Source organism: Xiphophorus hellerii, chromosome 1 (assembly GCF_003331165.1).
Source record: "Xiphophorus hellerii strain 12219 chromosome 1, Xiphophorus_hellerii-4.1, whole genome shotgun sequence".
In the NCBI taxonomy this organism is placed as follows: Eukaryota; Metazoa; Chordata; class Actinopteri; order Cyprinodontiformes; family Poeciliidae; genus Xiphophorus; species Xiphophorus hellerii.
In genome coordinates, this window is record NC_045672.1 from 9,643,482 (window position 1) to 9,668,246 (window position 24,765).

Here is a 24,765-nt window from a genome sequence, read left to right on the forward strand (position 1 = left end):
AAATCATTTTTAGCTTGAATCTTAGTAGCTTTTAGCTTGACACTAACTTCTTGCTTCTTCAAACTGAAATTGTTCTCACTGCTATAGTACTGTACATGCTCCAGGTAATGTTCATGATACAAGCACACACCACCTTTCTTAAACCTAAAAAAAAAAAAGTAAGTTCGCATTTTTTCATTTTGTTTTAGTGAATTGAAATTGGGAGCATTGGCGTATGAACTTTTTGATGTTCCTTTTCTTTCCCCTTCACCTCAGAGCCCACAGGAGCGAGGGACAGTCTTGATGACAGCCTCCACACCCATTAATGCATTGCAACAGTGCTGGAACAAAGCTCAAAGGTCAAGAATGGGCCTGAACTAAATGGACAACCTGGGAAGAAGAAACAGAATTGACTCAGAGGAGACAGAAAAGATGAGAAGGCAAAACGAAAATTTACAGACAAGAGAGAGAGTCTGTGGCAAAAGAAGAAGTTTGTGAGTGGGTCGTTTTGTGCATATCGAGTTTTTACGTCCCACTGCTCTCGATCTATTGTTCCACGGACGTTGAATAAACCACCTAATCCTACTACCTAAGAACAGTTAGACAAAAAAGAAAATTACAAACAGACAAAAAAAAAATCTTCTCAGATGTTACACACACATACACACCAACACACACAACCTAAGTCCGATCAGACCTGTCAAAACAGAAGAAGAAAAGTGTCTGTAAATAGCCTTTTTATACATTTTTTATCTTTTTCATTGAAGGTGAAAAAATATCTTGTGAAGTTTCTTTTTCTCTCTCTTTTTTTTTTTTTTTACGCAGTCAGTGTCCGTGCGTGAGGTTGTGAAAGAGGAATGAAGCGAGTGCTGTCTTGTGTGTTGCCGATGGAAGAAATTTCCTCTACAAAGTAAAAAAGAAAAAAAAAAAAACACTCAAATTTCTCCCCAGAAATTCATTTCCCTCAGAATGTTGTCCTCAAACCTTTGAAGTTCATGTAAAGCGGCAGGGGTCCGGCAATAGAGTGACGAGGTTATGGAAAGACTCGGCTGAAAGGGTGATATCAAAGTATCGAGACGTGATTGTAAACAGAGGAAGGAATTATTATAGGAGAGGAGAGCTGATGGAGCAAGACGATTGTGCAAAGAAAGATTGCTAACAACACATTAGATTCAAAGATGGTTGCCTAACTATTAAAACTCAGTGACGTGTCATTTTTTATTATTATTTTTTGAGCTGGCACATATAATCACGACCCGGTGCTCTCTGAAAGTGGACCTGTATCAATCCACTGACGTAACGGGAACATATCAGCGCAGTTTTAAAAACCTGGTGGGTGAAAGCTGATCTCGCCGTCTGCCTCTCTCCATGAGGCAGGATCGAGCAACAACCACTTTTAAGAACCCCTCAAGGTATCCTTTTACACTTTGATGCATCATGACCCAGCCTGCCTCCAGGGGTAGCACAGGAGCAGCCGAGTCTCTCCAGCAGCAACCAGGAAACCCATTTCTAAAAGCTTCTCATGCAGAAGCCTCTCGCCCAAATCTAAAGCCAAAGGGACATAAACCAGTGTGAAACTTTGTGTTGCTCTTCGTTTAGAAAATGCTTTCTACATGGTGTGATGGCTGTAGAAGTAAACCGCTTTTTTTCTATAGCTATATTATTATTATTTTTTTTTTTTACACAAATATGAACCAAAATGAAAAATCTTTTGTTACCGAGGCCTTAGTTCTTCACTAGAATATAAACAGCTGTTTGGCTTTTTATCTCGCTGTGCGAACTGATTTTGATTCTGAATGACGGAAGAAAAGACAAAAAAAAAATATCGAGAACAATGCTGTTGAATCCCGGCGCGCTCAAATATTTATTGAAGGCATGAAAGCAAGCGTGATGCTTGCATGCGGCGCGGTGTCTACCTCAATATGTCAGCTCACGTCTTTAGCATCTTTTCACTCCCAGACGCTCCTTAAAGGAAATATTCCATACAGGAAGCACTTATTTTCAAATCTAATCAGGCTCCAAAATGTTCACCGCGAGCTCAAAGTGTTTCCTTCTCTTTCAGACAGATTGTCTTTTCCTTCCATTTGGAGGATTAATGGAGAGGAGGTAATTATCTGAGGTCAGTCGAAGCTTCTGCTGCCGTGCGTTGGCTAACAAAAGGAAAGAAGAGGTGTCAGCAGTGCTTGGCGCTAAAAGCCGTCTTTTCTTCTTTTTTTTTCAGATGTAGGTATTTGAATCAGCTGCTGATTCTTTCACACTGATGTTTGCAAAAGCAACGAGTTCCTGGTTTAAAGATTCAGGATTCTTAGGTGAGGTTCATACAAAAGTTACATCGTGTTGTATCAATCTCGGTTTCTTCTTTTAGTGTGAATTCACATGGGTTGGTCCTAATGGCTCAAGTTAGCAATTACCAATGACTGAAGGATAGGAAATGAATAGGAGGTGGTGCGCCACCATTAATCTTCCTGTGTGAAACATGACAATTCTTCCAAAATACAGTTTGAAATAAAATGTTTGCTGTGCACACTCTTGTTTACTCTTGTGTTGGGCAGCTAATCTGATCTGAAACACTTTAGATGTAGCACTCATGCTTCTCATAGGAAGATCACTGGTAACACTGCCTCCATTCTTTATGACAAAACAAAAACAGGAATTTAAACACGTGGAATTATAGGTTTGTGATGTATTGTTTGCCTGCACTGCTTTGACATTTTTGAGATCTGAGAGGTTTAAGATAGTAAATTTGGATCTCGATTCCTCTCAGAGTATAAGTTGGCTTCGGCCTACAGAACCAGCTCATCTAGTTTACACTAAATGATGATAAGAGGGTTATGGGCATCAGGTAAAATGGTTACTGCCAATATCCTCTCAATCTTGAACCCTTAAAGCGAAAAACACGTCTTCAGATGTATGAATGAAAAAGAGGTGTTTGTTAAAACAAAAAAAACAATTTGGCCAAAGTTTGTCTGAATGAGCAAGATCTTAGTTCAACAAAGAATGGACACAAAATACAAGTGAGCTAAAATCCAACAGAATGGACACGTAAGACATTGGATGTTACAAAGCTAGACATCATCAGGAGGAGGATAAACTGGGTCAGAAATCATGACTGTGTTGTAAAACGCGTAGCTGCAGGGAGGAAGGCGTGGACACCGCTCGTCACGGAGACAGAAATAGTCAGAAATTCAGAAAAGAGGAGGGAAATTCAGACAGTGGAGATAAAGACGCGCATCACAAGCAAACGCGTATCTTCCCGCTCTGACTGTATCTCTGTCAGCCCCGTCTCCTCAGAACGTGACGCCAAATCTGTTCCTGACAGGATTATTGCCAAAAATGTTCCTGCTGGGGGAATTCCACCTGTCAGCTAGTTAAAGAAGCAGTCCGCCTAAAAAAAATATGATTTTTTTGTTTCCTTTTCACCTTTTTCCTGAGATCTATTTTATTTAGTTGATAATTTCTTGACATTTTATGAAAGAGTTGTTCTACAATTTCTTTCAAATTATATTTATTTTTTAATCACGAATGTGTTTTCTTTTTAAACCCAGATGTTCACTTTTTTTTTCTTACACATGTGACTTTATTCATTGTTAATTATGATGTTAATTATGTTTCTCAAGGCCACAAGTCCCCAGTTTGATGAACAATGGGGAAATGTGTTAAAATAAATGTTTATATGTAAACAGCAAAAATTAAATCTAATGCCAGGCACAAGTACAGGACCTGCAAGAACCTGCCAAAACCAACAGACTGCAGTCAGTTAAAGTTATATTTATCTTCTTTAAATGGCTCACTTGGGTATGATGAATGTGTGATTTACTATTGCAGCGACGCCTCATTGCAAACCTGCACAAAACTGATCATTTGTCTGCTTAGACACTCTGTCGACTTATCAGTAAAGGGGAGAGAACCAGAAAAACAAAACCACAACTCCCAGATAATTTGTTTTAAACCAACAGAAGCCATAGAACCAGAGCCAGAGAGGGCAGATTTGAGTCGAAAATGTTGTCATCTGTTCTGAAGGCTGAAAAGGAAAACAAAGGGGGCGGGAGGGAAGAAAGGCAGGGGAAAGGTGGCAGAATGATGAGAGATTGTATTTGTTGGCTTGTGTGTTCATTATGAGATGCCTTCTGTCCCGCCGTCGGGACAGAAACAGCTGTTCCCCCTGTTTTCACAGAAAAACAAGAGAAATGTTGGACATTAAAAAAAAAAAAGACTTATTCCTACCAGACTGTGTATGTGTGTGTTTATATTCCTGTCTGTAATTGCTTCATATTCATGAGGACATTTTAGGGAGTGAGGCAGCGAGGAGAGGACGCATTCTGACAGGGCGTTTTTTTTTTTTTTTGTTTTCCTCTTTTTCTTGTGAAGGTGCTTCTTGCTGACTTGTTTTGGTTCTCAAAGTGCTCAGTTGCCAACTGAATACAGTCAGCTCTGTTACAATATCGTCGTTTCTCAGATAAAAAAGTAGATTAACGTGTGAAGCAAACTTTTAATGCAGCTCTTCGCAAAATGATTCACATCACTTGACCTTTTTGACATTCAGTTCCATTTTTTGTAGCAGACACACTAAAAGTAGTGCATAATTGCAAAGTGCAAATGAATTCAGCCGCTTTTCATGTCTGCAGATAACTCCTTTCATTATCGGGTTCTTGACCTAAAGTCAGTAAAACAACTGAAGTGGGATCAGCAAAAACTAGCGCACAATGTCAGTAATTTCGTTTTCACTAATACGTAACTAAAGCCAGTTTAGTAATATCAGAATGACGCAACAGACCCACAAAAAAATGGTCAAGACTCTGAAGGAAATTTTACTATTCATTCCTTTGTTTATGAAAATTACATTTTTTGAACCAACACATGTTGATTTTAACAGCAAAATCTAATAACATGCTCAATAAGAGTGTTAAAAACTGCATTTAGAGACGACCAATGAATTCAGAATAAACCGAATGCATCAGTTGAAAGCAATTATAAAGAACACATTGCCTTAAAAGAACATAATGCAACAACAAAAAAACAAAACAATTGCCAATATGTTTAAAAAAAAAAGCAGATACAGCATTACTGTTGTGCTTAATGTGCATTTCACAAAGTAATCAAATATATAGTTTTTTCTACTTCACAACAGTGCCTTTTTGTGTTTGAACATCAGTACCACAGTCACTTTAGAACTGCTTCGTTCCAAATAAGAGTTGTGTTGTTGTTTTTGTAAGGAAAGCAGCCACACAACCAGCCTGCCGTCAAACACAAGACCTGTGCACACCTGCACGTTAAATGGCCTGTACTTGTGTAGAGCTTCATCAAGTCCAGAGAACTCCAAAACACTCCACACTACAATCATTCACCCATTCCACATGCTTCAGCGCCACCGGGCGCTCTGACCGCCACCGGGCAGATGAAGCGTTTTGCCCAAGAACACGACGACTGAGACAGACGGAGTGAGGATTCGAAACTGACAACTGTCACTGCCATATGACATCATGGTTGTTATTCATGTAAAACCTCCAGACTCAGCCTTTACTTTCACTTTAAACTATAAAATGCTAACATTCGCTAAGACTGTATGGCAGATTTTTCTACAAGAGATGTTTAAAAAAAATTAAAAACCGAATGAAGGATGCAAGAATGCAGGGAAGAGAGGAAGGAGGTAGGACACGAGGACAGAAGGAAGGGTGAAGGAAGGAAGGTAGAACATGAGGGAGGGAAGGAAAGACAAATATTTAGATTTTTTTTCAGTCGTTTCCATTCTTGGAAAAACAAACTGAATCAAATTCCAGACTTTTCCAGACCGCCTAGGAACCCAAAGGTTTTTTTTGGGTTCCGTATTGTGAATATCCAATCTATGACTTTTGATGCCCACAGTCTATTTTCACTAACCCACACCAGAACCTTCGATATAGAAATCTATCAAAAATAGTCCCAAAGATTATAGACAAACACCACGAGAATGAAACAAGTATGAAAAAGATCAGATCAACCGTTAAGCTCAGATATTTTTTCATCTTCTTCACCACTGCTGGAGGACGGTGGCCACGTCTTCACCCAGCCTCTTTAGTTTGGCCTTGTAATAGGCCTTTTTCATCCTGAAGGCCTTCTCCTTCTGTCGAGCTGCTTTCCTCTTCTCCCTGACCAGCTCCTGCTCCCAGGCAAGTACCTTCATCCGGTTTTCCCACTCCAGGATCTTCATCTGATCCAGCTGCTCCAAAGCCTCTGTCCGCTGCTGAAGCTCCAGTCTTGAAAAGTCCACAGAGTCATGAGGGGTCAGGCGGCCGGCTGACCTCCTCCTCCTTGATGTCGGACGGATGAAGCTGATGGTTGATGGTTCTCGAGGTTCCTGTGTGGATGGAGGTGACAAAGGAAGCTCAGGTTTAAAGTTGTGTAAGCCAAAACAACTGGGGAGCTATTGATGTTCAGGGTGGCAACCGTTGCCAGGCAGCACTAGAAAGGTATGACGTGATTCAGATCTTCAAATTCAATGCTGAAGGGGTATTTAAAGGGATTTTTTTAAGAATTGCACTTGATTATCTCTAGTTTAAAATCTAAGTTGCTGAGATAGACCAGACTTAAGCTGAAATAGTAACCTTTGTACACAGATTCTTTAACAAAATCGGATTTAATAGGCCTGCTTATCATGCAGCGCTTCAGTGCATTCATTTTGGTGAATGTCAGCTTTCTTTCATTCTGAAATATATACAATAAATAAATTCAATCGTAGGTTATGTTTTTTTTCTTTTATTTCTGACATAAAATAAAAATTTCTAATCAGGTTAGTAAATGATTGGCTATAGCGAGATTAAAAACAAAATGTCTCAACAGCAAGGTTAAAATATTTGATCTTTATTGTAGGTCTTTATCTGCCAGTACCTGGGACTGAGAAGTACTGCAACAGGAAAGGCTGCATCCTGCAGCTCTGCATTGTGGGAACTGGAGTTTGTGGAGGGACTCTGATGCAGGTCTGACCAGTCGCTGCCTGCGATTCTGTCCAAAGCTTCACGCTGGAGGGCAAGGGTCATTTGCTCCTTGCTCTTCTCTACCTAATAGGGAGGCAGTGGGCAAGTCAAATTCCCTCTTACGAATCCAGTGGTTATGATTTATGAGCAACTTAGAATTTATTAATATCACTTAAATTATTATTTTTTTAAACTTATATGTTTACCAGATTTGTGTTGCCGTTCATCTGTCTTGCATCGCCTATTAAACCACCTGCAATAGTAGACAAAAAGGACAGAGACAGATGGGGAAGGTCTGAAGGAAAATGTATCTCAGAACACTTTGCAAAGAGCGCCTCCATCTGGTGGACGCAGGCATAACATACTTAAGTTTAAACAATTGTTGCAGTAAACAATTCAATTGTTTACTACAATAAAAAACAATTGCAGTCAAAATTCACAAAACTACAACCTACTGGAAAAAAATCGGACACTAAGAAATAATAGGTTTTACAAGCTATTATTTATAAAAAATAATAGTTGAACCCAGAAAGACTTAGGCAAAGGGGGATTGTAACTGGAGTATTAAAAAATACTCCAGCTGGCCGCTGCTCAGGTTTCTCTCTCTGTTGATGATCACGTTTATTTTACAAGCTTTGTTCTGTCAACATCTCTGATCTACTGGCTGCTGGTGTCCATAGAGACACATCATATCCATGGCTCTCTATCCTTTTAGATGTCAAGCCAATTATAAATCATATTTAAGGGGAATTGGTAAAAAAAGAAGCTGGCTTTTTTATTTTTCTATAAACTGTTTTAACACGAATCATAATGAGTTTGAAAAGAGGCAAGCCGCAGCATTCACGCTGACTTAGTTTATGCAGTGAGTTATGCCACTTGATCAAACACTCAGGTCCTCCACATCCTAACATGCCTGTGTGCTGATGAAGGCGCATCGTCTCAACTCGACACTGCAGAGACTCCGGTTGTGATCGACGACCAAATGCGCCAATTAAGAGTTAAGCAAACAAACACAACGCGTCCCATTCAACACACGTTGTTATTACCAGTCATTTTGCTGTCATAAACACAGAGGGAGGCGTACTAACCTTCCAGCAGCTTTCGGACCGCAGCTTTGTGGCCAGCTCCGCCTGCGTGGCTGGTGAGGGCAGCCTCGCCCATGGTCTGAAGTTTGATTGATTTGCAGCAGGCCCTGCACCGAGCGAAATGAATGTCATCGGCGTCTTTGACCAGCCAGTCCTTGAAAGCGTCCTTTGTCAGCCAGGAGTCCTGGAATTTACATTTCCCAGGCATTGTTAGCTTCAAAGTTAGCTGGACCGCTACCTAACACGGACAAGAATCCTATTTACTGTATTTTGCCATGTGATGCGTTTATGTCCTCTGTGAAAGTGTGTTCAAAGCAGTATTCAGTGCTTTGAACAGTGAATACTGTTCACTATTATATATATTTAATATATAATATATTAAATTATATTTATTAATAATAATAATAATGTCACGTAGGACATTATTCTATAAATGACACTTAGGTAATATAATAGATTCATGCACAATTGATCGATCCATAAAACATAATACCCATTTCAACTATTCCATATGTGTCATTATTTTTAAAAAGATAAATAAAACCACATGCATCAAACACCTTGATATTACACACAGTCACTCATAATTATTCTTATTATATATAAAAAAAAACAATCTGTGGAAGAAGCCAAAAATTTGGGTGATGACAAGAAAGCCAATCCAACCTTAGAGACTCAGCAATGATAAGACTTTGCTTGCTCTAATGGGAAATATATAAAATGTAATTAATATGTTCCTATTAATTATTGAGAAAACTGTAAATATTAATAACTACTACTAGAAATAGCAATTGCATCTATTTCATTAAAGTGTAAAAATAAAATTTTTAAAAGACATATCTCTTACTGTTTTGAGAGTTCAAGCCACCTCATTTTCAATCTGAGACTAATTTCTTTTTATAAAATCACAAGAGGTTTTAAATAATGTGAGCTTAACTGTGTTTCTTACAGTGAACAACTCACTTTTTCAACTAACGTATTTTTTCTGAAAACACCTCAACGCAGCACAACGTTTCACCTTTTATCACGTGTGTTTTTTGGCCAATAAGCGCAGGTCAGTATTCCTGCAGCCAATCAGCCTTCAGAAATCGGATTCTGTAGTTTTATTGGTTAAATTAGACCGGAAGTAGTACAGAAACACATGCAGACAAAATTGCTGTTCTCAGAACTGAATAGCAATGTAAAAATACAAGTCAGAGACATGTTTCAGCTGTATTTAAAGCTTTAAAGAGGTACGCATTGATTATCATTCCATACGAAAAGCGAGCATTTTATTCCTCTGTTTATTAAATATAAATGAAGTGCTCCTGCTGTTAGCATGTCTTGCTAACTGAACGCTTTTTCGTGTTGGGTTGTTTTCATTGCTAAGTTGAGCCAAACACACTATCCATTTTCAGCGTCCACCAAACCCACTTTATCGTCAAAAATACAAATTCTAAGTAGTAGCGTTGTGTCTTTCAGGAAGCATACAGAATGTTTCTTTTTTTTTCTAATAGAAACTAAACAGTAACTTGTAAAGATGGAGACTGCTGCCCTGGTGGCTCCTATCACAGGTTTGGAGTTGTTTCAGGATCAGTTTCTGCTGACAGGTAAGTCTCATTCTGCCACGTTAGAACCACACACTTCAATTAATGATACATGGTTTTGGGTATGATTAAATAAAAAAATAAGATAAAAATATAAACACTGCTCATCACTCTGAACACACTATCCTCACGGTCAAGAGTGGTAGTAGCCGCATGCTGTAGTGACGCTTTTCTTCAGCGGGGATAGGGATGTTGGTCAGAGTTGATAAGCAGATGGATAAAGCTAAATACAGGCCAGTCCGGCAAGAAACCCAGTTTAAAAGCTGCAAAAGACTTGATACTGGATTGAATGTTCACCTTCTAATGGGACAAAACTAAACATCCAGTCATATCTACAAAGGAATGGCCCAGTCAAAGTCCAGACCAAAATGAGAACAAGTGGCAAGACTTGAAATTGCTCTTCACACCTGCATGCTTTCTGTCCAAACTGGCTTAGCTTGAGTTTTTCAAAGAATAATTGTCAAAAATATTCTGTTTCTGTGTGTGCACAGCTGGTAGAGACAAACCCCAAAAGACCTGCAGCTATATCTGTTGCAAAAAGGTGGTTTGAGTATTGAGTCATCAGGGTTGAATATAGAAGAACTCTTAATTTCTTTTTAGAGTTTTACTTATAATTTTGGAAACCATATATCATCAGTTGGCAGCGTTCTTCTTTCACTACGACATAAAGTGGCTCAGGTAATTAACCAAGAAACTTGAGAAGCTGATGAGCAAAGAGGTTCGAGCAAAACTTAATATAATGACTTGATTATGAAATCTTAATAATGTCAGTATTGATTTTGATGACTAGCATTTCAACTGCTATTTTTTGCAAAAGGTAAATGATTTGCAAAAACTCAAGGTAATAAAAATATAACACACTTATATGTATTTCTTATTTTTTTTAATGGACTCCTGCACACTCCTACGCCTATTTTCCCGTTGTTCTTCATGGCAGGTGAAGGACCAGTCTTGTCCGTGTACAGTCTCCTGCCCCGTCCAAATGTTGGTGCCTCGCTGAGTGTCCTGCAAGGTTACAGAATCCATGGGATCAGAGTGAGGAGCCGGGACACAGTGCCAACACAGAGCTCCACCGCCTCAGGTGCTATGCATTAATTTTCACACAGCAGGCAATTGGTTTGCCACTAACAAATTTTCTCTGAATCTAATGAGGAATGTTGCACTTGAATGTAATAAGTGTAAAAGTTGTACTTACAACATTTACACATTTTTTTGGCTTAAAATGTTGTTTTGAGCCTAAAACAAATCAGTTTTTTTGCCCTTGTTGAAAATAAATGGTGAAAGTGATGCTATCTTTATTAGAGATGCAGTAATTTTTGCCAGTTCTGACACATACTTATTGTTTTTTGTTTAATTTTTTCCTCTAAGGAATAAAAAACAAAGATATAAGTGTGTCAGATTATCCCTCTTTAGCCATTGAAGCATCTGTTTGTCTGATTTTTTTTTTTTTAATTTCAAAAAGTTTTACTTGCTGATTAAGGAAATTCTGGCTGATGTTGGTGTATCTCTAATCTTTATCTGTGGGAGGGGCTATTTGTAATATGTTTGTTCATTGCTTGTAAAAAGAGTTAACTCCCTTCCAGCTCGCAGCTGTCTTGATCTGTTTGTCTATTTCTGATCTCTAGAGAAGAACTCTGCCTCTACAAGCAACTTCTACGACCTCGCCATATTTGGAGGAAAGGCAGTGAGGCTCGTCAGGCTTCATTTAGAGTGCCAGGATGCGGAGACTCTTCGCTTGGAGGCCCTGGGGCCCCTGTTGGACCTCAGGGACTGGGCCCTAGATGTCCGCTGGCTCTCCTCAGACAAGCAGTCCCTGCTCTGTGTCGCTGTTGCTCATAACGGTGCTCTTCTCCTGGACTCTACCACAGGGAGCACCCTGGTTCAGTGCTCCTGCCTGGAGGGCTGTCTGCTGTACTCTGCCCTTCTTCTGGTGCATGACTCTTGGGCGGATACCGTCTTGGTTGGTGGGACTGTTTTCAATCAGATCATCATCTGGAAGCCTGGTCGGGGTGATGAAATGATCAATTCTGGTCACAAGGCTCCAATTGAGTGCCGACTGTTGGGTCACAGCGGGGTCATCTTCAGCATCTCTTACCTCCAGGAGAACGGGTACCTCGCATCGGCGTCAGATGACCGCAGCATTCGGGTTTGGGGTGTCGGTGCCTTGGGCGGCCCTGGAGGGAAATGTGGAGAACCTAACCCGACGTGTTTAAGGGTCCTGTACGGCCACCAGGCCAGAGTGTTCTCGGTCCGTCTCTCAGGCAGGTACGCGTTCAGCGCAGGGGAGGATGGCGCATGTTTAGTCTGGGACTTGTTAGGAGGGGGAAAGGTGATTCGCACACTGAAGGGACACCGCGCGGGCGGGGTGCGTTCCCTAGCGGTCAGTGGGGGAACAGAAGATGGTGAGAGATGGGTGGCCACAGGAGGAGCAGATGGAGGGGTTAGGCTGTGGAAAGTAGGAGATAGTGAGGAGAAAGAGAGCCTAGAAGAGAAACTAACAGACCTGAAGTTTCCAGATGCTGCTCTTCCGAAAGTGGTTTGTCTAGTGGGAGGAGAAGAGGAAAAGACTTACTGGAGTCAGTTTTTGGTTTGTACTGACAGAGGGACAGTTTGCCAGTACAGCAGTGGGAGCTGGGAGACGATATGGGAAGGCCCAGCTGAGTTTTCATCATATTGTGTGATGGAGACAGTGACTGTGTTAGTGAGAAATGCAGCTATCTTGGTTACATTGTGTGCTGTTGGGAACATCAGCGGCTCCATCCAGGTGTTTCCCACTTCCCATCCTCTGTCTGGTGTTCGTCTTTCAGGCAGACCAGGCAAGATCCATAGTATCGTATGGAAAAAGGAAACGGATAATTTGTATTTACTCGCATCAGGTGCCGAAGGATTTGTCTGTCGCTGGTGTGTGGAGGTAAATATGACTGTAAACTGCTCATTAGTCATAAGTGTGGAACCTCTTCCACCTTTTCTCCTCCCTCTCTGCTCCAAGCGCTGGCTCACAGCCGCCGTTCGCCTCCGGCTTCACTCCAACAAGATGCTGTGGGTGTGTGGAGACAGGAGAGGGTCACTGCTGTTGTATCAGGAAGAAGAAAACGTTGAGCTGAACCAAACCGATCATGAGAAACTCGGTGAAGGCTCACAGAGGAAAGAGGAAGAAGGGCATGACTCTACACATCAGCCTCTAAGCTGTCTGTTCGGCGTGCACGGGAAACACGGCGTGACCTCGGTGTGCGAATACCAGGGGTTGCTTTACAGCACCGGGAAGGATGGCTGTGTGAGGATCTTCAGGACTCAGCATGAAGACGGCGAGTTTCGGCTGGAGGTGCTCAGAGTCCAACGGGCCTGCCGGGGCATGGAGTGGCTGGAGAGAGTCTTCATTCTTGAGTCTGAAATCAAGAAAGGAGAGGAACCGGAAAATGCGATCGGAGAGGAGCCAAGGGAGGCCAGATTCGTCATCGCCGGCTTCCACGCTGTCCACTTTGTGGTGTGGGATCCTGTGAGACAGGAGAGGCTGATGGCAGTGGCCTGTGGTGGCGGGCATCGCTCCTGGAGTCTCTGGCCTTCGCACACAGGGGTTTGGCCCGGACGGGGAGCTTTGGTCTTCATCAAGCAGGGGGCCGTCCTGACTTCCCAGCCCCCAGGGGAGATGCTCAGCTGTGCTGGGGACGCAGGGAGAACTGGAGGATGGAGCTTGAGAGAGGGCATACATGGCAGGGGGATCTGGTGTGTGTGCAGGCTGGGAAGGATAGAAGAGACTGGAATTGACTCCCACGCACGTACAGGAAGCAGTAAATCATATTGGGAGGTAGTGGTGACAGGAGGGGAGGACACTAGCTTAGCGGTTCTGGCTATAAACCCAGTTTCTGGGATCATCAAGGTTCTCTCGGTTCTTACCGACCACATATCAGGCGTGCGAACAGCAACGGCGATAACTCGGCCACAGGGAGACACTCTCTCCTCCCTGGTACTGTCCGCCGGAGGCCGGGCTCAGATTCAGTGTAATCGGCTGCTGGTCGCCTGGGACAGGCAGAGACTGGCTCCTTATTGTCAGGTGATCCAGGTAGCGAGCCACCGATTGGACGCGCAGTGGGAGAAGAAGCGGAATCGACACAAAACTGTGAAAATGGACCCAGAGTCAAGGTAAGTTTGGATAGGATAATTTAGATTGAGTTGAGAATAATCCATTTATTTATTTTTTTAATGTGCTGGTAGCAGAGCCATGTTACTATTCTAGCCAGGTGCAGTTTCATTTTATGCAGTTATGGGGCTGATCAGTGGTGCACTTGGTAGCAGCCTTGGGTTTGATTCCCGGCCCGGGTCTTTCTGCATGGAGTTTGCATGTTCTCCCTGTGCATGCCTGGGTTCTCTCTCCGGGTACTCTGGCTTCCTCCCACAGTCCAAAAGCATGACTGTCAGGTTAATTGGTCTTTCTAAATTCTCCCTAGGTGTGAGTGTGTGTGTGCATGGTTGTTTGTCCTGTCTGTCTCTGTGTTGCCCTGCCATGGCCTGTCCAGGGTGACCATGCCTCTCACCAGGAACGTTAGCTGGAGATAAACACCAGCACCCGTCCTGACCCCACTAGGGACAAGGGTGTTAGAAAATGGATGGATTGAGTTGTGGCCACCAGATGGCGCCAGTTAAAACGGACTAAAGGGATGTTTTTCAGTTCCTTATGCTCAGTTAACTTATTAACAAGAATTTGAACAGAATAATAAAAATGAGCAAAATCTTGACATGTCTGCATCATGACTCATAATTAAACAATGCAACTATTCCTTTATCTCAAAATGCAAAATGGATAGATTTTTTGTACAGTCTTGATTTAATTACTGTTCTGAGCAAAAAATAGTGGGTTTTTTTTAATCCCCATTAATGATTAATCAATTAATGAATTAGTTAATTGTCATTTCAATAATTGATTCGTCGCAATTAATCTGATTAACCGTTTCAGCTCCACTCTCATCTTAGCACGTTAAGAACAGCCCTCTGATTGGTCAGACAGTTAACTGATGATTTATCCAACCTGACTTCATTACTTTACTCACTCTGGAGGGACAACAAGGCGCTTCCAGAACAGAAAGATGTTCTCAAAGATGTGGGGCTGAAATGTGTTCAAGCAAATGAAAATGAATGGATTTGTTCTTCAGATTTGTTGTTCTGGATAAAGTTTGTCCTCTTGGGTTTGGCCTTCTCCAGGTACATGTCCATAGAGGTTCTGCAGGAAGAGACGGGCTGCGTCCTCGTGGCTCTGTCCTGCAGTGACGGGGCGCTCAGGTTAGTCTGGTTGCTGAAGACTTTTTAAGTGCTGTAATGTTTCTGAACGTGTTGATGACTGTCAGATGGGTCGGTATGGTGTCTTTACTTAATCAAGAGAGTAAATAGTGCCTTGCAGTGTTTGGACTTGTAGATATGTAGCTTGAATAATTTTGCCAGGAAAACATGAGGAACAAACATTTTGGATGTGATCATTTGAGCCTGGAAAAGTTTTGAATGTTGTAATTTTTTGGAAGTGGGAATCCTGCAGGTTCTTCTGCTTTTGCACAACAATCACACACAATTGGGATCAGTGAATTAGGATAAAACCAACCAACTATCTGTACAAGCTTTGGCTGTTCTCGTGTTTTACACAGTTTTTGCTATTATTTTGTTGCTATTTCTCCAGATTGTTTTCTGTCAATGAAGGTGAAAATCAGATCGACCTGCTGTGGGAGACGTTTTACCACCAGCGCTGTGTTCTCTGTGTCGCCACTTGCAGCCTGCAGGACGACAAAGGCAGCAGGTGATCAAGTCTTTGCTTCATGGACAGTTACATTTGTAAGATGCTTGCATACATTCAGCACTGTCATGCATATCGTATTTGTAATGATTTTCTTCAACAGTTGCTTTCTTCAGTCTGGAATGATGACAAAACAACTTCAATGACTTTTTGAAACAAGAACTGGGTCCAGACGTTTGTGAATTGTCATGATTCCACGGGACCTAAAGAAATACAGACATATATTATATTACATATAGATAGAAACATTTCCACAAACTGCTTGGGTAAATATACTTTAGCAAATGACGGCTTAATCGCTGATCAACTATAAGCACCTAACTTATAGGTGATCAGCAGTAGAATTGATAGTTGATTCAAATCAGTTGGTTTCTGATAAAAAGAAAAAAAGATAATAAACTGAAATACACTGGAGTACCAGTGCCACTGTCATCAATGAAACCCTGTTAACATGGACTTATTTACCAAATAATGCAAAGTTGGCACTTTTTATGGACTTTAGATGCAGCTTTTAAAGCAACTTTCTATTAAAACTGTCATTATTTACCGAATGACACTTCATGACACCAGTCATAAACATTCATAAAGACTTCTTCATGTTCATAACAGGTGTTATGTCATATTTATGACAGTGTCTTATCAGTCTTATGCACACCCCATCAAAAATGTTACTGAAATTTCTTTGATCTAAATCTCCGCCAGGCCCGTTCTATTTGAAGTTTGCATGTTCTCTCTCTTCATGCATGAGTTTTCCAACAGTAATCCCCCCGAAAGTGTAAATGTATAAATTATAAATTTTTTTAAAAAGCCTGTTTTAGACGTTTTTTAGCCGTGATGCAGGAATGTGTTTCCCTCCCACAGGTCCAGGCTCCTGCTCAGCGCAGCCACAGACGGAAACATCGCAGTGTGGCGTTTGACTGAAAGTCTGTCCGTACCGGCCCAGAATTCAATCCCCTGCCTCGTCATCCCCGCCCACCAGAGCGGCATCAACTCATTGGCTGTTTGGGTGGAGATACTGGGACAACAAGAGGACGGTTGCCTGGTAACAGTTGCGAGCGGAGGAGATGACGGGCAGCTGACGGTGTCCACAGTGAGGGCGCAGCACCCAGAAGACGGGGAGCTTGTGGGGAGCCGGGGGTTTTCTCAGATAAGTGATGATCATGCCGCGCAGGATAATCCTTCCAACCAGTTTCAGCTTCGTTTGCACTCCCAGTTCAGCATCCCGCTGGCTCACGCTGCCTCCCTCACCGCCCTGAAGCTCCTGAGCCCCGGCCTCCTGGTTTCCACCTCCTCTGATCAGAGGGTTTGTCTGTGGAGAGTCAGCGGTACCGACATCAGCCACAACGGGGCGCTGTGCTCCCACGTTGCAGATGCCACGGGGCTCGCCGTGTGGGAGGAGGAGGAAGAAGTGGATGAAATGATGGGGTCTGAGACTGAGCGGGTGAATGCAGTTTTGAAGGAAATAGTTGACCCAGTTTGTAAGACCAGCGAAGAGGAAAAGACAACCGATGATCCGAGGAATCCGGCGGAGGACGGAGACACCAGCACAGCTTCCTGTGAGGAGAGGAAGAAGACGGCGAAGGTGGGATGGAGCCTGGTCTGCGGCCAGGGCCTCCAGCTTCTGCGACTCAGGAACGCTGGGATGGATGCAGAGACGTGGAAAGAGAAACAGTAACTTCGGAATTAGAAGCCAAATATGCAGTCAGAGGATCAAAGCAGTCCATAATTTATTTTTAAAAGACTTTTGTTGATATATTTATCTTGACTGGTGTTTTATAAATCAAACCATTTTTAATTAAAGGTCACCAATTTTCCAGATTTCTTGTGCGTTAGTTTTTTTGACACAAAAGCAATGTGTTGTTTGTAGATGAACAGGAGATGATGGGAATCTGTTTTAGAAACAGTTTTAACAGAATTAACGCAAATACATTACCAAGTACTGTACGTACAGCTCAGCTAAAAATGATTCGACCCCAACTACCAATTAGATTTATTGGCAAATTAAACAAACTAGTAGATGAATTAAATTAATCAGCACAACTAATATTATAAGGTTTTATCAAATGAAAGACAATTTGTTCCTAAAATTATTAAATTCCTCCATAACAAGCATGTCCAGAGGTTAGTAGCACTCTTTTGTTGTCTTGCTTTGCTGCAAAAATTATAACCAGACATCAGCTTCTGGCAGGATTTTCTTGAAGAATTTTAACACTTTTCAAGTGGAAAGTTCACAAATGTTTGAAATGAAGCATTAAGCATTCGATTAATATGAGGCTCACCTGTAAATAATATAGCTTATGTTAAATGCTTATGCTAAATGTTGGTTCTAATCAGACCCTTCAATGGATTTTGAGACTAGTTGTCTTTGAAAGTTGGATTCAGATTTGAATTTGAATATCATCCTAGTAATTTTAGTTTTACATAACTGGTTTTACTGCAAAAGCCTGAACGGTTTGGATTTTTGCCAGCAAGTCTAATTTGTAAAATGTGGTTTGTGCTCCAAGTGATCCCTTTGCTTTCAGTAATAAGCACAACAAACATTTCTCATCAAGAGCTGCTTCAAAATTTTCTGGCTGTTTTTAAATTCCTATTAAAATTTATCTTGGCCCATCTGTGGTATGTTCCAGGGAATGATGCCAGATTGTTCATTTATGGCTGTTCTGGGACTGTGTTTAGTCCTAATTAAAACAAATCCAGAACTGCATGACATGCATTCTGTGTATAGCTAATCTACTCTATTTAAATGTTAGGAAAACATACAGTTCCCTTGAAATTGCACACAGAAATGCATCATCCATCCATTCCTGATATTAAATACCAAAACCAACCAGTGACATGTCCAGCTCAAGGCCACAACTAATGCAGGCGTCATTCAAAAGAGAGTCCTGCATAATTTCTGCAAACACAAAACATAATGTTTATTTCTTAGTCTCTAGAGTAAACTCTTGTGTTTTTTTGTGTTAGGAGAGAACACAAAAATCCCCTAACTAGGAGATAAACTGTGTTTGTGTTAGTGCAAACCATTGTCTTCTTATTTAATTTGTGTTATTAAAATCAGACTTTTGCATATATCTTGTATCTGTGCATCTCAGAATGTAAATGTAGCTGCGTCACATGAGGTGTGAGACAGCTTGAACCTTGTTCGTGTGCGTCATGCTAAACGTCGAAGCCTGTTGATAAGAGGGTGAACACAGGCATATGGTAACTTAAAGTCATCTGCTAGGAATTTCAAACCGTCACCTCTGTGTGAGCGCAGTTTTATAGTGGATATTTTGTGGTGTCATAACTGGTTTTGCAGGCCCATAGTAGAGCCTGCAAAACATAGAGAGGACATAAAGAAAGTCCCCCTCTGTTAAAACTTAACTAGATTACTAAGTCCAAATCGCCACTAACACATTTTCCTCACAAAGAAACAGTGATGTCATCATGCTCTAAATATGTCTTCAGGAAAACTGATCAGAGATGATCAGAAAATGAAAGGGGATCAATACAGGAAGAAAACCTGCAAAAGACGAGACTTGTGTCAGAAGCAAGCAAGGGGTTTAGGATTAAAAAGTGGAGGAGGCGTGGCATAGGTTTCTCCTTAAAAACTAGCTCAGTTCAATCCCCCTCTTATTTAACCTCAACAGCAACAGGCACAGCATAAACTAGTTTATGAATTATTAATAAAGCTCCGCTCAAATGTTTCCCTGCTTGCTCTTTTGGAAAGCAAAGCAGTTCTAGGGTTGTTGACAGAAGCTGACCTCGAGGTCGTCATGTGAAAAACAGCATTGCTAACTTCTAAATTTTCCACAAAAGTTAGTAACACTCATCAATATACTGATTTGTCATGTATTTGTTTTGCACCACTGAATTTTCAAAAGAAAAAAGTCATAAGTGTTATAACAGTTACGACACTGCAACAGCGATTTCTGTGAAGATTCAGAAGGATGAAAGTCCTAAACAGGCCATCGCTTCAAAGGAATGAATTAGATCATCCTAATTGTAGATTGACAATATGTCAGTATTTTTACTTTTCTTCCATCTGTTACATGTGTAGTGTTGGCTAGTGGTGACAAAACCTGCCTCAAGAGCAGATTTATATAGTTTATGTTGTTTTCATTTCTGTAAGTGTTGTTAAACCTTCATATGCAAAACGTAGACAATCATTCTATGGTTAGGCCTATTATAGAGAGTCAGGAGGATTGTGTCGGACACATGCCTCTTTTACACTGGAACAACAATGCTAGTCAGAACTGGAGCAGAAACGATACCAATCTGAACGCTGTGTTTCAAGCTACAGTTCTTGTCACAGCCTGTGTTGAATTATCAACATACTGGGCCTGGGACAGAATGCTTTTAAATCTTTTTTAAAGGTGTCGGTTTGTTACGTCTCCAAACCTCTGCCCTCAGACAACATTTCTTCTGACTTCCTCTTCCTCACTTGGAACATTATGTACATTTTCACTTTGTGAACTAAAACTGAAACTAGATAAATTGCTTCACTTCTTTTGTACTGGTTTGACATCCATTGATGTCCAGATGTTTCCAAACATAACATGATCCACTTCATCTTTTGGTTGTTTTTACAACTGTTTTGTGATTGGTCTTTTTCTTTTTCTTTTGCCTTTCAACCTTCCGTTTATTTTTTTACCGCTTACTCAATTTTAGACATTGAAACTGAAAGAACTGCAGTAAGCTATAAACCAGAACACAACTGAAAAGGAAAAGTTACAAAAGTGACAGTACAGTACATGCCCTTTTATTCATTTGGCTGCTCTTGATAAGACGAGTTTTAACCACTGGAGCCCTGTTACGTGCCAATTTCCATGCCACTTTATCTGCATGCATGGGGGGCTTTATTGAGGTTAGAGCAGACAGGCTGCAGGTATTCATGAATATATGAATATTTTATTCTGATCTCAAATTACTTTTTGTCTCGTGCCCATCTCACTAACCTGCACTCAGAATGAAAGAGGAGAAAGAACGCGAGGGGAAGCTTGAGTGACGGAGAAAATGGGGCCAAGTGGTTCTAGAGGAGGAGGGACATGAAGAGAAAGTTGATGAAAGCTCCTTGGATCCGGTTTCCTTTAGTGCCCTTTGTTCTCTGCTCTATCATACATAAAGTAAAGAAAGGATGGGAGAAGAGTGAGGAGGTGGGGAGCTGAAAACATAAACGTGATGTTAAGAAGAGAGAGGTCGATGTGGAGAAGTTTCCTGCTGCACTGAAAGTCCCAGTTGTTTTTCTGGAAACCGCATCAAAATAGAGGGAATAGAAAAAAAAAAAATCAGCAAGACATTTTGGGACTGGATGCAGAGGAAGATGCTTGCCCAGGCCTGGATTTGTGTTTGTTTTTCGTTTTGTGGCTTAGGAGAAGGCTGTGTTGTGTAGTCCTTTTTCAGCCTTCCAACATGTGTGGAGAGAAGAAATAACTTATGGAATAGAGCCTGAGAAATCATCACCATCTGTAGTGATGAAGTGCCAGTAGGGGAACTGTTCCCGTGAAGGATGTTTTGGCATCACCCATGAGAGCGAGGCATAAGAGCGCAGCTGTCAAAAGTGGAGAACGAGCGACATTTTGCATCATTCAAAGAGGTACACACACACACACACACACACACACACAAACACCCCCCCACTCAGAGGCTCCTGTCACTGTCTCCTGGCTGTGTCCTCTATTTAACCTTAGTCCCAAAGTCCGTCTCAGAAATGTCAACTTTCTACAAAAGTAGATTTGTTTTCGCTATCAGGATGGTTTCAGACACAGTAATGGCCGTTCCTCATCTCCCAGCTTTCCATCTCCCCCCAGAAAAACATTGGAAGCCCAGCTTGAGAGCAAAACTGCAAAGACTTTAAAGAGCATCCCGTGCACATCAACCTGCAAGCTTAAATGTCAAGAGGCTCATGCAGACCACTGCAAACAGACTGCAATTGTTTTATGAGAGAATATTCATGACATAAAGCTGCAACTTGATGGCTGTCAATGTCATTAACAACAGCGCTGTGGAAAACAACATGAGCCCTTACTGATTTTTCTCTTCTTTTTTTTTTAACTTCATTTTGAGAAATTATTAAACAAATTGTAATATCAGATAAAGGTTTTAAAAAAAATGCAGATGTGAAAAATATATCATTCATTATTAGAAAAAAAAACTAACCAAACTGAAATATTTTTACCCACAAAATTAAATCCTGGAGGGAATCTATTTAACTGATTTTATTTAATTTTTTTTCATTTCCATTTAAAGAGCCATTATCCACAGCTTAAGAGAACCAAACAGTGATGTACCTCCTCAAAAGCCACAATAACTGTATATTTCAACTAAGAACACGGTGTTACAAGTTAATATAATTTTTACTTTACAACCTTGATGTTTTGTATTTTAGTGCCTGTGAACTATTTCTGTCTGTTATGTCAGTAATGATGGAGCGTAAATTGATGGCATGTTTTCAGGGAACCTCTAATGGCTTTGGAAAGTGATATTGAATTTTGCTTTCTGGCTTCCAGATTTATGATGCCTCGCAAACGAATGCCTCTCATTGGTTCGTCTGGGAGCAGAACAGGTAGCGCTTTTTATGCTGAGATTTCAACACAGAGCAGGATGTTCAGCTCAAGAATTGTCTGTGAATCTAACAGTCTAATATGAGGCTCACAACAACAGTCTCATAAAAATGAATACATTGTGTCTACTTTTTCTTTTAAGGAAAAATTTCATTTCAGACCTAATTAGGGGTTTAGATCATAACTCATCATATATTCAGCACCAACATCTGTTATTTACAAATTACTGCATGATGTTGATTATACAGTAATTTCTTGAAAGTGGTGAGGATGGATTTTAAATGTAACATTCCTGCGATTCCTGCTGAAACTCTGGCAGAAACGAAATGCAGAGAAAAAGCTCACAATAACTCACCACGGCACATATTGCATGTAACTTCTTCAAGGATATATCTTAAAAGCATTTCCTTCTCTTCTGTGTTTCTGTGCATATGCATACAGGTCCACCTCCCTTTAATTCCACTGCTCTCCAGCAACCACACCTCACGAATCGAAAGAAAGCTAACAGGCAGCCCCAGACTTCGTCCTCCTCTCAGCATCACCCAGGACCTTCTTCCATCCTCCTCTCAGACAACGTAACACCGTGGGGTGGCCTTGCTCACTCCGAGTCCTCCTTTACCATAACCCCCCCAGCAATTCCACCAACAAGACCCCCATCCCTCCCACCTGGTCCTCAGCCGACGGTTACCAATCCTCATGAGGAGGAAGAGGAAAACGATGAATGTTCATGTTCAGGTTTCAGCTCCGAAATCTCCTCTCCATGCCTGTTGATCCCTCGGAACAACACAGGTGTGTTATCAGACTGTTACTAAAGAATGTCTGATTTCCTTTCTTTTCATTGATGCAAAGGATAAGAAAAATATGCCTTTAAGCTTTCAAGTGTCTACGTCACATTCCCAAAAGTATTTTGTGACGCAGCCGACTCATTAAATTCAGACAATCCAAAACGTTCCAACTTGTATCCACCACCTGGGAATGTAGACTTCCTCTACAAACATTTGTTAAACGAGGAAGCTCAGCGAAGTCCAGAGGTTGATAGGAAACCTCAAATACAATAAGAACATTTGTGAGATGTATTCCCTGCTAAACTTATCTTCAAAGATATTTTATTTACATTCTTGGTATCTTGCTAAACTACTTGGGATACTGTGCGTATTTTATCAGTTGCGCGGACAGTTGAGATTTCATAGATAAGTTTACTAATTGCATACATTTCTTGTGACAAATTCCTTCATTTGCCACAGTCCAAGTGGATGGTGGCAAGTTTGATAAGTGAGTTGGGCACCTAGCCCCATTTATTCTCCACTAGCGCAGCCACTGCAGTGTGGCACAAAGTGGCAGTCTGACTGATGCGTGTCCTTGCGGCTGGTTGCACCGATTCTCAAACTTTTCAGCTTGATGTCACATACAAAACAGTCTGATGTAAACACAGTTTCCCACCAAGCAGTTTACTCTGTGTCACCAAGTATTTGCATGCAGTTGTAAAAACATATCTTTCTGCTTTGAGTCCATTTCCTCTGACCTCTGGAGAGGGAAATACATCAGAGGATGTGAGGTCCTTAAGAATCCAGTAGAAACAAATTATAGAGTCCAGTTTTCGCATTGGCTGTCTGGACAATGTGGCTCACATGCATCTCAGATCTCTCGAATGTTGATGTGGCTTTCAGATTAGCTCAAGAACACTTCTAAGAGAGCTTCATATATTGTCCAATGGACAGGGTCTGGGTTGGGTGGTTGCCTGGAGAGCCACATTTTCTGTTACCACTCTGCAGAGTGTAGAGGTTCTGTTTTTTTAAAAGGTGGGGCTGGTTGAAGTGGACGCCTTTGCTCCAAGGAAAGGAGCTCTTGATTCTTCCTCTAACCGAGACATTTTGTTGGATAACATTTTCTTGATTCTGTGGAAACACCTTGGGAATGCTTCCTACTCATTCCAACATGACTGCACACCAGTTTGAAATGCAAGGTCTTTAAGAACATAATGAGTGCATTAACTATGGAGAAAATACCCAAACCCTTCACATCAGCCTTGTTGGAGCACCTTAGGGAGGAGTTAAAGACAAAACTGTGAGCCATGTAAGAATATTGATCAAATATTTCCACAAAGGAGTCCCCAAAGGCTACCAATTTCCCTTTGGAATCAATAAAGTATATTTGGACTAAGCTGAATTAAAACTTTGTGAACAGCTTTCTGGTGAATCATTTGTAGCTTCACCAGAAAGCATGAAAAGTCTCAATACTTTGGTCAATAAGACATGTCTTGCACATGTTAACAGAAGGATGTGATCAATGTAACTTAAACAGTTTTTTTTTTAAAGTTGTCTGGTATTTTGTGTGTAGGTGGAGTGGGCAGAAGGCTGCAGGCGAGAAGGCAGGGTCATACCTCAGTGTCAGGTTCCTCGCCTTCCACGCCTGCCACCGCTGAATCCAATCACCGAGCTCAGCTTCTCTCGAAGCTTCACGTTTTCCTTCTTCGAGCTGCCGCTACATCATTCCCCTCACTGTCGGGCAGAACGTGCCAGAAACCTCTTTCAGCTGCTGAAGCAGATACACTACTGATACACTCTTGCATTAAAGGATTGTGAAACAAATCTAAATGTCTGAATTGTCAAATTAATGGTGGTGACGTGATGTCTTAAGAAACCAATGAATACTCTGAACTTGTAACTCTTAACTCCCATCATATGTGCACATTGTGTTGCGTCTCGCATGCTTTACTCGGGTTTTGGTGTCAGTAAAATACCCATTAACAAACCTATTGAGTGGATGAAACGGTTTCAAACTGCTGCTGTTCGTGAATCCCTCCGATGGAATACCTTAAAATAGACTCAAAATGTCATATTTATTTCT

The 24,765-nt window shown here is 41.3% G+C and overlaps 3 protein-coding genes across 3 annotated transcripts in view; all 3 read left to right on the plus strand.

Moving 5' to 3' along the window:
* The window catches only part of celsr3 (cadherin, EGF LAG seven-pass G-type receptor 3), a 120,900-nt gene extending 116,698 nt beyond the window's left edge, over positions 1 to 4,202 (plus strand). Inside the window, 1 exon segment of the mRNA XM_032565568.1 lies at positions 256 to 4,202. Coding sequence (XP_032421459.1) covers positions 256 to 283 — 28 coding nt within the window. The 3' untranslated portion in view covers positions 284 to 4,202.
* Positions 4,203 to 9,130: 4,928 nt separating this feature from the next.
* On the plus strand, positions 9,131 to 17,194 carry wdr6 (WD repeat domain 6). Its single transcript, XM_032565365.1, has 7 exons — positions 9,131 to 9,246; positions 9,511 to 9,603; positions 10,538 to 10,681; positions 11,226 to 13,740; positions 14,797 to 14,874; positions 15,263 to 15,379; positions 16,238 to 17,194. Exons 2-7 carry the CDS (start codon positions 9,534 to 9,536, stop codon positions 17,049 to 17,051), a joined length of 3,738 nt encoding a protein of 1,245 aa, XP_032421256.1. The 5' UTR covers positions 9,131 to 9,246; positions 9,511 to 9,533; the 3' UTR covers positions 17,052 to 17,194.
* A 2,689-nt stretch (positions 17,195 to 19,883) lies between these two features.
* Positions 19,884 to 24,508, plus strand: LOC116721649 (uncharacterized). The gene is made up of 4 exons (XM_032565513.1): positions 19,884 to 20,951; positions 21,865 to 21,920; positions 22,360 to 22,707; positions 24,256 to 24,508. The coding sequence occupies exons 2-4, from the start codon at positions 21,869 to 21,871 to the stop codon at positions 24,498 to 24,500; spliced, it is 645 nt and encodes a 214-aa protein (XP_032421404.1). The 5' UTR covers positions 19,884 to 20,951; positions 21,865 to 21,868; the 3' UTR covers positions 24,501 to 24,508.
* Positions 24,509 to 24,765: the final 257 nt, after the last annotated feature.

Bases quoted from the DNA above. Each gene is read 5' to 3' on its own strand.
- wdr6 (XM_032565365.1), top strand. From the start codon at position 9,534: ATGGAGACTGCTGCCCTGGTGGCTCCTATCACAGGTTTGGAGTTGTTT. The intron at 9,604-10,537 runs GTAAGTCTCATT...TCTTCATGGCAG, and splicing joins GGATCAGTTTCTGCTGACAG to GTGAAGGACCAGTCTTGTCC. The intron at 14,875-15,262 runs GTTAGTCTGGTT...CTATTTCTCCAG, and splicing joins TGCAGTGACGGGGCGCTCAG to ATTGTTTTCTGTCAATGAAG.
- LOC116721649 (XM_032565513.1), top strand. From the start codon at position 21,869: ATGATGCCTCGCAAACGAATGCCTCTCATTGGTTCGTCTGGGAGCAGA. The intron at 21,921-22,359 runs GTAGCGCTTTTT...ATATGCATACAG, and splicing joins TTCGTCTGGGAGCAGAACAG to GTCCACCTCCCTTTAATTCC. The intron at 22,708-24,255 runs GTGTGTTATCAG...TTTTGTGTGTAG, and splicing joins GATCCCTCGGAACAACACAG to GTGGAGTGGGCAGAAGGCTG.